Raw genomic sequence first — 13,399 nt, forward strand, 5'->3', positions numbered from 1 at the left:
CTAGTGTCAGAAGACAAAAAATGTATGGTTGAGCAGCTATTTCTGACATGGTAAAGATCTGGTTAACTCATAATGCAGACACACACTGAACACAAGAGGGGAGAGAAGAGGCCCACGGGACTTCCCTGGTGTCCAGCAGTTAAGACTTTGTGCTTCCACTGCAGAGGGTACAGGTTTGATCCCTGGTCAGAGAACTAAAGTGAAAGTGTTAGTTGCTCAGTCATGTCTGACTCTTTAGAAACCCATGGACTGTAGCATGCCAGGCTCCTCTGTCCATGTCCATGGAATTCTCCAGGCAAGAATACTGGAGGGAGTAGCCATTCCCTCCTCCAGGGATCTTCCTGACCCAGGGATCAAACCCATGGCTCCCACATCTCCTATATTGGCAGGCAGATTCTTTACCACTAGCACCACCTAGGAAACGCATGACAGTAAGAGTTGGACCATAAAGAAGGTGGAGTGCTGAAGAAAAGATGTTTTTGAATTGTAGTACTGGAAAAGACACTTGAGAGTCCTTTGGACTGCCAAGAGATCAAACCAGTCCATCCTAAAGGAAATCAACCTTGAATATTCATTGGAAGGACTGATGCGAAGGTCAAAGCTCCAATACTTTGGCCGCCTGATGCAAAGAGCTAACTCATTGGACAAGATCCTGATGCTGAAAAAAGACTGAAGACAAAAGGAGAAGGGGGCGGCAGAAGATGAGATGGTTAAATAGCATCACCAACTCAATGGACATGAATTTGAGCAAATTCCAGGAAATAGTGAAGGACAGAGGAGCCTGTGCTTTAGACCATGGGGTCACAAAGAGTCAGACAGGACTGAGTAACAACAATAACAGGGAACTAAAATCTGGCACGCCATGAGATGTGGACAAAAAAAGACTTTCGGGATCTTAGTTCCTAGGCCAGGGATTAAACCCAGGTCCTGGGTAGTGTTGTACACAATCCTAACCACTGTACCACCGAGGAATTCCCAAGCAGTTTTCTTGCCTTAAAATAGGAACTTTATTTCATCAAATCTCAAGAATGAATATTTTGATGCCCATTTTTTTGTGAGCCACTGGAACACATTAGGATTTTAGAGACAGAAGGCTGTGCCTCTTGTTGAGAGTTCAACAAGAGATGTAAACTCTCTAGAAAGCCATGAAAAACAAAGTAAGGAAACTATTTGAAGGTAGAAAAAAATGAAAATATGGAAACATGCAGGTTAAATTTTTTTCCCTGTGGCAAAATATATATTACATAAAAATTAGCACTGTAATAATTTTTAAGTGTAAGGTTCAGTGCCATTGAGTAAACTCACATTATGGTGAAACTATCACCACTACTCATCTCTAGAACTGAAAGCTATGACCAACCTAGACAGCATATTAAAAAGCAGAGACATTACTTTGCCAACAAAGGTCTGTCTAGTCAAAGCTATGGTTTTTCCAGTAGTCATGGATGGATGTGAGAGTTGGACCATAAAGAAGGCTGAGCTCCAAAGAATTGATGTGCTTTTGAACTGTGGTGTTGGAGAAGACTCTTGAGAGTCCCTTGGACTGCAAGGAGATCAAACCAGTCAATCTTAAAGGAACTCAATCCTGAACATTCATTGGAAGGACTAATGCTGAAGCTCCAATACTTTGGCTACTTGATGCAAAGAGTTGACTCATTAGAAAAGACCGTGATGCTGGGAACGATTGAAGGCAGGAGGAGAAGGGGACAACAGAGGATGAGATGGTTGGATGGCATCACTGACTCAATGGACATGAGTATGAGCAAGCTCCGGGAGATGGTGATGGACAGGAAAGCCTGGCATGCTGCAGTCCATGGGGTCACAGAGTCAGACATGACTGAGTGACTGAACAACAATACTGAAACTGTATCTGTTGAGCAACAAATCCCCATTCCCCTCAGTCCCTGACAACACTGTTCTGATAGACAAAACCACATTTTAGCTCCATGAATCTGACTGCTGTAGGTACTTCATATAAGCAGGACTATTAAATATTTGACCTTCTGTGTCTGGCTTATCTCACTTAGCATAATGTCTTCACATTTAACCCATATCATAGCATACACCAGAATTTCATTCCTTAAGGGTGAATAATATTCAGATTCAGTTTTGTATATGTTTTAGTGTCATTAAAAATACACTTAAATTTAGAAATATACTATGACTATCATTTGGATTTCCCACAGAATTAACATGGGAAAGCTATGAACAATAGGGTATGTAAGCAATTATTTTTCAACTTTGGAGAAAACAAAAAGTACCACCCCCAAGACGGTTCCTTTGGACTTCCCTGGTGGCTCAGACGGTAAGGCGTCTGCCTACAATGCGGGAGACCTGGGTTCAATCCCTGAGTCGGGAAGATCTCCTGGAGAAGTAAATAGCAACTCACTCCAGTATTCTTGCCTGGAAAATCCCATGGACAGAAAAGCCTGGTGGGCTACAGTCCATTGGTTCGCAAAGAGACACGACTGCGCGACTTCACTTTCACTTTCAGCTCTTGAAGTCTGGAAACTTTCTCCACCAGTCACGTCAAAGCCTACAAAGAACTACAACTCCCAGTAGCTCTAGGCTCTGTCCCTTCGCTTCTCTCCGTCCCGCCCCGCCTCTCTGGCTCCAGAGACTGCATTTCCCAGAACCCCCTGGCAGGGTCAGAGCCGGCACTCCCCAGGCGCCCCCTGGCGGCGCTTTGGCGCGCCTTAAGTTCCCGGCGGCCTTCGCGGCAGGTTCCGGGCGTAAGGGCAGTTCGTGATGGCGGGGGCTAGTTCCGCCGCTGTGTCCGGTGCAGGGACGCCCGTGGCGGGGCCCGCAGGCCGCGACCTCTTTGCCGAGGGGCTCCTCGAGTTCCTGAGACCAGCTGTGCAGCAGCTTGACTCTCACGTCCACGCCGTCAGGTGCCCTGGAGGGCAGGTTGGGGCGGGGCCTCTCCTTGATTTGGCTTTTTAGGGGCGGGACCACGAAAGGGCGGAGGCAAGATGAGTTCGCTGGCGTTCCGGTGGGACTAGAAGTGGGGAAACAGATTGGAGGCGGGGCCGACTGGCGGGGCGGCGTGCAGGTGGAGGCAGAAGCTGGCTTCTCTAAGCACTTGGGAAACACACAGGGGAGGTTTTTGGTTCCATTAACTGTCTGACCGTGTAGGCCTCGTACCTCTTTGCAGAGAGAGCCAAGTAGAGCTCCGGGAACAAATTGACAACCTAGCCACCGGTGAGTAAGCATCCCTGTATACCCAGGATCCTACAACTGACTTCAGTACCTTGTTTTGCTAACGTCTTGGGCTGGGTTTCTCCCACTTGCTTCTAGGGCTGCTGACTGACTCCTGAGTTTCTAGTGACAGTATCCATGTGGTAAAGAGTGTTTTCCATAACATTTACCAGCTTACTTGTCCTAAGAACAAAGCCATTAGGTGTTTAGTTGCCTCTTCCTTCTGTCTCCCAGAACTGTGCCGTATCAATGAGGACCAGAAAGTGGCCCTGGATCTCGACCCCTATGTGAAGAAGCTCCTTAATGCCCGACGACGAGTCGTCTTGGTCAATAACATCCTCCAAAATGCCCAGGTAAAGGAGTTTCCTGCCAACACTAATCCAAGGTACTTTCTGATTTTCAAAAGGTGTCAAGTCCCCAGCGCAATGAAAGTCACCGTCATTTTTAGTTTTGGGGGAAAGGGAGTTGATGAAGCAAGCCTAAGATATTTTCCAGCACCTAGTTGACAGCAAGCTCTAAACCCTTGACAGGGCAGTTACCTGATTCCAAACCTTGTTTTGTAGGAACGGCTGAGGCGGCTAAACCACAGCGTGGCCAAGGAAACAGCCCGAAGGAGAGCAATGTTGGATTCAGGAGTATACCCCTCTGGTTCCCCAAGCAAGTAACAGGCCAGAAGATGGCCCATGGCCACAGTGTAGCACGACTACTATTCCCCAGCTGCCTGTCTCGGCTAGGACTCCCTGTAGGTGTTGGGACATCAAAAAGGCAGCCCTGTGGTTTGTTTGAAACACTTCAGAGTCTTACCCATTTATGTGGGGCCCAAAGAAACCTGTGTACAGCAGGACTCAGGATCCCAAAGGATTTATTATGGCTCTTACTTCTAGGAATGAATTGAGGCTTCTGCATTTTTCTTTCTGTGTCAAGGCCCATTTCCTGTACCATCTCTGAGCCTCATTAACAAGGGAGGGGCTTCCTGTTACATGCCAGGTCCTTGGACCTGGGCAGAATGTCCTCTGTGACTTCCAATTTTCCTTTGTTTACACTAAGGATTGAGAGGAAAGGACAGGCAAAGTCAAGGTGAATGAACATTTACTCCCTTTTGTTGACTGCATTGGCTTGACTACTGTAGCAGTGTTATTAGAAATATTTCATTCAATAAATGCTTAAATGGTATTCCAGTTTACTCTGGTATATGGAAGTGTTCCAAGAGTCTTCTACATTAATTCAAATATAGCTTCAAATTGAGATCTAGCATTCACAATGAAAAAACTCAAGTACCATCATTTTCAGTGAAGAGTACAGAAAGTAAATGGAAGAATAACAATTGCCAGATGCCAAGGAAAAACAGTACCAAGAGCCCTACTAGGAAGTACTTTAATCTTTTTTCTTAGAAAAAAAAAAAAAATCCAAACACAGTTCACAACATTTCAACAACAAAGTACTGGCTGAGAGAGGTTTCAGGAGCTGGGGATTCTAGAATATTAGGAAGAAAAGTTGGTATCTTGCTTCACTGTAGATGGATGACACAGGTCATAAACGGGAGACTTCTGATCACTAAGACAGTTTCAGAACCCAGTGGAATGACACTTCCTTCTAGAGAGTCTTTCTTTAAAAATCTTCCTTCCTGTCTCCCTTACTCCCTCAGAAATGCCACCACATAAAGCCCAGCAGCAGTCAGCTTAGGCTCCAGTCTTCCCCTTGGGTAAAAAAGGGGAGGTGAAGAGATACGGAGGTCACTCCTGAGTCTCCATGCTTTCCTCTTCCTCCCCTTGAGGTGGCTCTTCTGTATTCTCCTCCTCTTCCTCTCCTTCCTTCTTCTCTGGTGGCTTCTCATAAGCCTTTTCTGAAGGTGTCACTATCACTCCATCCCAGGTAGATATTTCAGAAGCAAGATCTAGAAGAGAAAAAAGGTGACTTCAGACAAGCAGCCCAACATCCAAGTCATGCCCTTCGCAGTGAAAACACGGAGGGCACTGAGCAGTTACTCTGTGGACCACGGCGCATCCTGAACCCGCCCCATGGTGGCCACTCACAGCTGGCATCGCCCTCCTGGCCAAGGATCTTCCGAAAGCCACCATGTGAGAGGATTCGGACCAGAGTCTGAGCTGTGTAGCAGACCATATCCTGAGGGAGAGCAAAGTAAGAGTAAATTAGCAAAGAGAATCAAAATACCTTCTCATTTTCATGAAAGATGAAGAAATCTTAATTTCAAAACCAAAATTTGTGAGAACCCCCAAATCTCTGACCACTAAGATCACATTTCCTTTGCTTTCTGACACGGGATATTCAAGAGGGGGGCACAATGGACCATTTCAGAGCTGCACCAGTACCTGCTGTTCCAGAGTCATGACTGTGTGTACTCTGAAGTTGCCACTCTCACAGGGGTCTGTGATACCCACCGACCCTGGCAGGAATAGTCCTGCAGCCAGAATCTGCAAGCATCGTCTGAAACATGGAGAGGTATTAGAAGAACACACAAGACAACTTACAGTCAAACCCCAACCCCAAAGCAGCATGCTGTACCTGTATGCCACGTTTAGAGCCAAAGGCTGTCTGGTGGGGTTGTTCATCACGGCATAGTGTCCCTACAAGAAAATCTGGTAAGTGTGCCATAAAGTGGCAATTCTATCTTCAAACAAATTAAAACTTTAAACCATCATGAAGAAAACTTTCATGTTCAAGAAGCAGTTTTGAAATGACTGCTCATTCAGTAATTTCTCTCCTTTACCACATTAATGACAACAGTAATGAAAAAGATAAAGGAGCAGTAATAACTCCCATTTAATTGAATACTCCAAAAGCCCAAGAAATAATGAACATTGAATCTTTATTGGATTTCTTATCCACTAATGAGATTGCTGCTGCTTTTTTTTTTTTTGGTCCCTCCATTCCTCCAAGATTTCTTTTAATCTGTACCAAAGTTTCATTTTATGGTAGGTTTCAGACTACTGACTCATAGGGTGGATCAGGAATTCCAGTTGCCCTTCATTACTTACAAGTAGGTCAAGTATCCAAGGAGTGAGGGGCTCAAAGCCAGGAAAACGAATCCTCAGGTCCTTCAGCAGTCTGATGAGAACTTTAACTCTGAAGATAAGAGGCACCAGGAATTAAAAGCAGTAACAGATGATGAAACAAATCAGTGAATATAACAGAAAGGAAACAGAAACAGACCCACAGATACAGAGAACAAGCTAGTGGTTACGAATGGGGAGAGAGAAGGGGAAGGGGCACAATAGGGGCCATGGGATTAAGAGGCGCAAACTACTACTTATAAAATAAATGTTACAAGGATACACTGTACAAGACGGGCCTTCTGTAACTTAAAAATTAAAGCAGTATGATTTTACTTCTATACCTAAGGCACAGAGCTGAAGCTATTGCCAGAATTATTCCCTTCTTTCCCTCAACCTAAGTTGCTTGAAGTGAAGTGAAAGTCACTCACTCATGTCTGACTCTGCAACACCATGGACCATATAGTCTATGGAATTCTCCAGGTCAGAATACTGGAGTGGGTAGCCATTCCCTTCTCCAGGGGATCCTCCCAACCCAGGAATCGAACTGGGGTCTCCTGCATTGCAGGTGGATTCTTTACCAGTTGAGCTACCAAGTACTTCAGGTAAAAAAAAAATCAAAATCCAGACAGAAAATCGGTCTAAAACAGTTGTCAGAAAGACTGGGTTATCAGGCTGTTCAGTGTAGTTAGGATTAGGATATATCATCACTCAAATAGGGAGGGACTCACGTGGACTGAGAAGCATTTTCCTCAAACCAGCGGGCATGTCTGATGGCTGCTAAGGCACTCTGTAACACCTTGATATCCACTAGAAGACAAGCATGACATCCACCAAGATGAAACATTCCGATTACTGAGCAAGCAATTCAATTCCACTGCCACACTCCAAGAACTCAGAAGGAAGACAGGATAACTTTGTAATCCCTTGAACTAATCCCCATGTCCCCAGATCAGCAAATCCCCAAATCACTGTTCCTCCCCTAAACCAGATCTGGAAGCATGAAAGAGCCCCAGTTTTCTCCAAAAGCCTACCCCCTCCATAAATATTTCCTCAGTCCTTTTTATTAAGTCCTCAAACTGCTTTTCTTGGCCTGGCTGTTTTTGACAATTTCATTAGCAAGCTGATAAAACTGCTTCCAAATTACAAAGGAAGACAGCAAAGTTTGGGGGTAAACTTGGGTCCCCAAAAGGTCTCATGTGGAATAGCAACAAATGAAATAAATTAATAGCACTTAATACCACATTTTTAATTTCCCCCAAATTTTACAGCAAAGGAATAAAAGGACTAACAGTGGAGTTCTGGGTCCAGTTTTCGGAGATTTGGTGGTACTGTTGTAATGAGAATCTTCACTGTAGCATCAGAAGAGCTGATTTCAAAGCCAGTTTCATTGGTCAGCATGGTCAAAACTGAAAGAAGAAAAATCAGAAGTTGCACTCACATTTCCATTAGATGACCAAAGGTAAATCCAGGATGAGGGTAGGGGAACAGATATTGTATTTATCTACTGATTTATCTAACAGATCTATCTATCTGTTATTATTTGTTATTTACTTGGCTATGGAATCTTAGTTCCCCAACCAGGGATCGAACCCATGCCCCTTACATTGGTAGTGTAAAATCTTAACAACTGGATCACTAGGAAGTCCCAGGTTTTTAAAAAACAGCAACAGTCCAGAGTCAGAATTGAGAACACAGAATTTTAAAAGCAAGGGAAATCAATTAGATTTTGAACGCTGGTGATCTCCGCTAGAAACCTCCCCAACATAAAACTCTGTGCTCACTCTTCCTTCTAGCCTGACCAGACTTTGTTAAATGTACTTATAAACCTGGCTTCTATGACCACTGTATTACATGTTCAGCAACAAACTCAAACCTTCAGAAGGATCCTGTGCTCTTAGGCTCTCCACAACCTTGTTTCCTAGTGCAGCAACAGCTTCCACTAGATTGAAAGAGAAAAAGAGATAATGAAGATTATAATTATTTTAGTAGACTTTCTATGTCTCAAAGCTACTCTGCACTCTGATTCCTGCAGAGCAACGAAAAGCAACTGAATACACACTTTTGCAAGGGGAAGTTTGTAAAAACAGAGAAACTGAAGGCTCGATGACACCTCCTCCTTTACACGCTTTTTTCCACAGTAGGGATTTTTATCAGTGGGACTAATGCCATTTTGGCCTGGATAATTCTTTGTTTGGGGTTGGGAGGTAGGGTCTGTCTTGTCCACTGCAGGATGCTTAGCAGCAACCTTGGCCTCTACCAGAAGACGTTAGCCTCAAACATCTCCAGACATTGCTGAATGTCCCCTGGGGAGCAAAGTCCGTCCTGCAGTAACTGGTCATACATTCTTTCACATACAGCACACCATTTAAATCCCTATGCCTCAAATCCAACTGCTATGTTCTGCTGCTGTGGCCAAAGAGAGGCACACTTACATGTTGGCAAAATCTTTAGGATCACTACCAGGTCAGCCACGTTGTGTCCTGTAGTCATCGTTCCCTTTTTATATGATCCGACTTGTCGGACTTCTTCAATTTGCTGTTGGAAAAGGGATTTAAGAAAGAAAAAACAAAACTTACAAGTGAGAAGCTTATTACCCAGATTTGGAAGTAGCAGAGTTCAAATCATATTCCAAAATGAGCAATGAAAAGCCTGATTCATTACAGCTAGCTGATAGCAATGATGAATCTGGTCCCTAAGACCAGCACGACAAAGGAATTCTACTGTACTTTCCCATTCCAAGAGTGGCTTTAAATAAGCATCTGAAGAATCAAGCGACAGGAACCAAGGAAACTTTCACACTTCCATGACTTCCCTTTCCTAGGACTAGATCTTCAAAAACTCACCACTTCAAATGTCCCTGGAGCCACAATCAAATTGTCAATCACATTGTTTATTTTTGTCACCAGGGAAAGGATAGAGGCCTGAAAAATAGCAGGAAACAAAAATACCCTCAGGTGAAATACCAAGCAACTTTTCATCAAGTTTGACTATTTCCCCAATTCCTTCAATAGGAATCAACACCTATACCGGATTCTGAAAGCACCCAGACCCTCCCAGCCTTGAATATGCCAGAAGAGAAAACTTTGATCCCAACGACAGATTCCCCAATAATAATATGAACGCACATGTAATCTGTTTATACATTCACTTGATGCTCTCCCTTTACACACAATGAAAAATAAGAATGATTAAACCTGTGGAGTTCAGGCTCTGACAACAGTAATCTCACCAAGTAGCTATTTACTTCTCTAGCTTCCTTCATGAAATCTCAGGAAGAAAACCAACAGAATATACCTGTTCAGCAGAATTAGGAGCAAGGTCCTGATTCCTCTTCAGCAAGGCCTCACTGAAGGAAGTTTCATCAGGTGCTGGCTTGACCCGGGGAAAAGCCATTTCACACTAAACAAGAAATATACTATATACTACTTGCCAAAAATAATATGCAACAGATTTTTCTGTTGCCACAACACAAAAAAAGAGATAATTCTACAACACTTATACTCTTGTGACCCTAATATTAACAGACAAGGCAGTGATACAATTAACTGTTCAGAACAAAGATTATAATCATGTTACTGTCGATTGTAATGAAGGACCTATCTTCCCCACCCAGGTTATACTTTTTTGTATGTAAAGCAACACAGATGACTCAAAACTTCCCTTTTTCTACTCCAACTACCACATGACTTCATTAACAGGGAGACACCAGGTTCCAAGAAACAACAATTGAATAGTGGCCAAAGTTAAGTTAGTTAAGTCGCTCAGTCGTGTCTGACTCTTTGCGACCCCATGGACTGTAGCCCACCAGGCTCCTCCGTCCATGGGATTCTCCAGGCAAGAATACTGGAGTGGGTTGCCATTTCCTTCTCCAGGGGATCTTCCCCACCCAGGGATCGAACCTAGGTCTCCCGCATTAGAGGCAGACACTTTAACCTCTTAGCCACCAGGGAAGAGACACCGTACTCACCAAATAGAAGTCAAATGGAATATGTGGCACAAAGGGCCTGAACCTAAAAAGCGGAAAAACAATCCAGATTACTCACCACATAAATCAAACTGACTTCACATAATGGGGCCAAACTCATTTATCAAGAGAGCATGAGAAGAATACTTCTAAACTACAGCTGGATCTCAACAAGGCAGGTAAGATACTCCACTCCTATTTAGATGACTGAAAGGGAAACCAACGGGCACAGATGCTAAGGACTGGCACTCACCCTCCTCCTGGGCCTCCTCTGGAACCAAAGCGCCCGCCACGACCGCGGCCTCTGTCACCCCTAGAAATGCATTATTAACATATTTTAACTTTCTTTTCATCTCATTGAAGCAATCTCCTCGGTACCGGCCGTATGATTTCAGGTTAGCCTACCTCTATCGCTCTGCACTTCCCTTTGGAAGCCAAAGGATCCCATTCTCACTTACACTTCTACACCTTCCAAATGTCCAGCCTCACTCCCCATGACTGGATAACTGATTCACATCAAACCACATTAAAGAGAGCCCTACAAGAAACATCCCATAATCGCCGGGTCCCGCCAACCCTAATACTTCGCAGACTAATGTGACTGCTTATTCATTCGTTCATGTAGTAAAAGCATCTATCAGGCGTATCGTGTATGTCAAGCAACTGGCATTGAGGATGAATGAGACACGTTCCAGCCATCTCAGTCTAAATAGGAGGTGTGGGGGTGCTCCTCCTGGAACCTGAGGACACCCTCTCATCTGAACCCCCCAGAGAGCGAACAGTCGGAACCGCCTCTCGACTCCTGGGCCCCACCCCCCATCCCCGGCCAAGTTTCCCCGCCTCCACTGCCCCCGACCTCCCCTTCTCTTAGAGCCGGAGTTCTCAGGTTTCCGTGCAACCCCCAGGTACATGGCCCTTTCCAGTCCGCCGACTCCTTTCGGACCAACTTCCTAAAGTTTTCGGTCGAATACCTGAAACCTCTCCAGGGCACCCCACAACCCTTACCTCATGGCGTCCTAGATCCCGAACAATGGAGGCCACACCAACCGCCCCTTTCCTCTGGGGAGCCGACAACTGGAGAGGCAGCTTGCCGGCGTGTCCCAACAAACTCCAGCGCGATTGGCTCCCGCCGTACTCCGCTGCTTGTGCCTATTGGTTTGCTTTGGCAAACCGGTTTATTGAGCCAATGAAAAGGGCCTGCTCTGTCAGTAACTAGCCAATAAGAACAGGTTAGACGTTAACGCCCTTTTGCAGACACTAGAGAGCGCTGTGTAAAGAAATTAGTGTGGCTGGCATCTAGAGACCTTTCTATGATTCTTGGGGGGTGAAAACGGCAACAGCAGAGTGGCGCAGCGGAAGCGTGCTGGGCCCATAACCCAGAGGTCGATGGATCGAAACCATCCTCTGCTAGCGGTGCTTTTTTAATTTTTTTCTCCTGGGACAGTTTTTCTGTTTTAAATTTCTTCAGTAAATGTAACTACCGTAATCCTACTTTTCTCTCCCTCAAAATATGCAGCCTTTAAAAGCTGTTTTTGCCATCAGCGAGTGAAATGGAAAAGGCAACCGAAATCATGTAGGAAGGGATTTTGGGTGACTGTGAACACTACATGTCTGGATGTGGTTCACAGAGGCTGAAGCAGAAGAAACGGATATGAGTATGTATGTTGATTGACTCAGGGAAAGTACTGATGGTGAGGGACTAGAAGGGAAACTGAGACAGCCTTTGGAAAGAGAGCTCAGAAAAGGAGGGCAAGGGAAGCGACAGGAGAGAAGGACCAGACCGCTGCCATTTTTTGTCGTTTCCTCTCCTTTCCTCATTCTACAACCTCTCTGGCGGATTCCACCTTTATGCAAAGTTTCACAGCCAAGTATATGGATATACTGTGGTTGCATTTACATCAATTCATATTCAGTTCAGTTCAGTTCAGTCGCTCAGTCGTGTCCAACCCTTTGTGACCCCATGAATCGCAGCACAGGCCTCCCTGTCTATCACCATCTCCCGGAGTTCACTCAGACTCACGTCCATCGAATCGGTGATACCATCCAGCCATCTCATCCTCTGTCGTCCCCTTCTCCTCCTGCCCCCAATCCCTCCCAGCATCAGAGTCTTTCCCAATGAGTCAACTCTTCGCATGAGGTGGCCAAAGTACTGGAGTTTCAGCTTTAGCATCATTCCTTCCAAAAGAACACCCAGGGCTGATCTCCTTTAGAATGGACTGGTTGGATCTCCTTGCAGTCCAAGGGACTCTCAAGAGTCTTTTCCAACACCACAGTTCAAAAGCATCAATTCTTCGGCGCTCAGCTTTCTTCACAGTCCAACTCTCGCATCCATACATGACCGCTGGAAAAACCATAGCCTTGACTAAACGGACCTTTGTTGGCAAAGTAATGTCTCTGCTTTTCAATATGCTATCTAGGTTGGTCATAACTTTTCTTCCAAGGTGCTTTTTGTCCTTCCTATAATCCTGTTTATCCTCCTTGCCTTCTTTTGCATTAATTACTGTTTATTATTCCTTCTCTGCTTCTGTCAATTGAGAGTTCCCACTCCTTTTCTACATTTCTAGTTGTTATCCTAAAAATTATGACGCGCCTCCTCGATTGCCAAAGTCTAATTTTATGAAATCTTTTCCCTCCTCGAGAAAAATGCAAGAAAATTTAATTCCGTTTACCACCATCACTCCCTCCAGGATTGTATATATTGTTGTGTAACCCCTTTAAGTACTATATTGGTGTATTATTTACTACAGCAGATTGCACAGATCTTAAGTCTACAGCTTGATTAATTTTGAGTAATAAATTTTTCCCAGGTAACCACCACACGATTAACATAAAACATTTTTATCACCTCAAAAAATTCACTGATACCCCTTTGCCCTTCTCCTAGAGGCAATCGCTATTCTAATTTCTATTATCAGAGATTACTTTTGTCTGTTGTTCACATAAAAGGGCTCACATCCTATGTACTCGTTTTTTTGTCTAGCTTCTTTTGTTTGACCCATTTTAAAATTCTTCTGAAGTTTTGCGTCTGTCAGTAATTTGTTCCCTTTTATTATGAGTCGCATTCCATTGCATAAATATTCCACAGTTTGTTATCCATTCTCCTGTGTTGAATACAGGACCTCTGACTGGCTGCTGCTGCTAAGTCGCTTCAGTCGTGACCGACTCTGTGCGACCCCATAGACGGCCTCCTACCAGGCTCCTCTGTCCCTGGGATTCTCCAGGC

The 13,399-nt window shown here is 44.6% G+C and overlaps 2 protein-coding genes and 1 non-coding gene across 3 annotated transcripts; 2 read left to right on the forward strand and 1 right to left on the reverse strand.

Moving 5' to 3' along the window:
- Positions 1-2,728: 2,728 nt before the first annotated feature.
- Positions 2,729-4,371, forward strand: SNAPIN (SNAP associated protein). The gene is made up of 4 exons (XM_027975451.2): positions 2,729-2,891; positions 3,155-3,201; positions 3,433-3,551; positions 3,762-4,371. Exons 1-4 carry the CDS (start codon positions 2,749-2,751, stop codon positions 3,861-3,863), a joined length of 411 nt encoding a protein of 136 aa, XP_027831252.1. The 5' UTR covers positions 2,729-2,748; the 3' UTR covers positions 3,864-4,371.
- Positions 4,372-4,556: 185 nt separating this feature from the next.
- ILF2 (interleukin enhancer binding factor 2) lies at positions 4,557-11,237 on the reverse strand. The gene is made up of 14 exons (XM_004002533.5): positions 11,182-11,237; positions 10,430-10,489; positions 10,180-10,222; positions 9,507-9,611; positions 9,056-9,133; positions 8,645-8,747; positions 8,086-8,151; positions 7,502-7,618; positions 6,941-7,019; positions 6,195-6,282; positions 5,722-5,783; positions 5,529-5,643; positions 5,232-5,322; positions 4,557-5,092 (listed from the first exon to the last, which is right to left on the reverse strand). The coding sequence occupies exons 1-14, from the start codon at positions 11,184-11,186 to the stop codon at positions 4,932-4,934; spliced, it is 1,173 nt and encodes a 390-aa protein (XP_004002582.1). The 5' UTR covers positions 11,187-11,237; the 3' UTR covers positions 4,557-4,931.
- Positions 11,238-11,514: 277 nt separating this feature from the next.
- Positions 11,515-11,586, forward strand: TRNAM-CAU (transfer RNA methionine (anticodon CAU)). Its single transcript has one exon. It is a non-coding gene; the product is annotated as a tRNA-Met (tRNA).
- The last annotated feature ends 1,813 nt before the right edge of the window (positions 11,587-13,399 follow it).

This window comes from Ovis aries, chromosome 1 (genome assembly GCF_016772045.2).
Source record: "Ovis aries strain OAR_USU_Benz2616 breed Rambouillet chromosome 1, ARS-UI_Ramb_v3.0, whole genome shotgun sequence".
NCBI lineage: Eukaryota > Metazoa > Chordata > Mammalia > Artiodactyla > Bovidae > Ovis > Ovis aries.

Coding starts and splice junctions, on each gene's coding strand:
- SNAPIN (XM_027975451.2), top strand. CDS start 2,749: ATGGCGGGGGCTAGTTCCGCCGCTGTGTCCGGTGCAGGGACGCCCGTG. Junction 3,202..3,432: donor AATTGACAACCTAGCCACCG/GTGAGTAAGCAT, acceptor TCTGTCTCCCAG/AACTGTGCCGTATCAATGAG. Junction 3,552..3,761: donor ACATCCTCCAAAATGCCCAG/GTAAAGGAGTTT, acceptor CTTGTTTTGTAG/GAACGGCTGAGGCGGCTAAA.
- ILF2 (XM_004002533.5), bottom strand. Junction 9,134..9,506: donor CTCCTAATTCTGCTGAACAG/GTATATTCTGTT, acceptor GCTATTTTTCAG/GCCTCTATCCTTTCCCTGGT. Junction 5,323..5,528: donor TCATGACTCTGGAACAGCAG/GTACTGGTGCAG, acceptor GCTCTCCCTCAG/GATATGGTCTGCTACACAGC.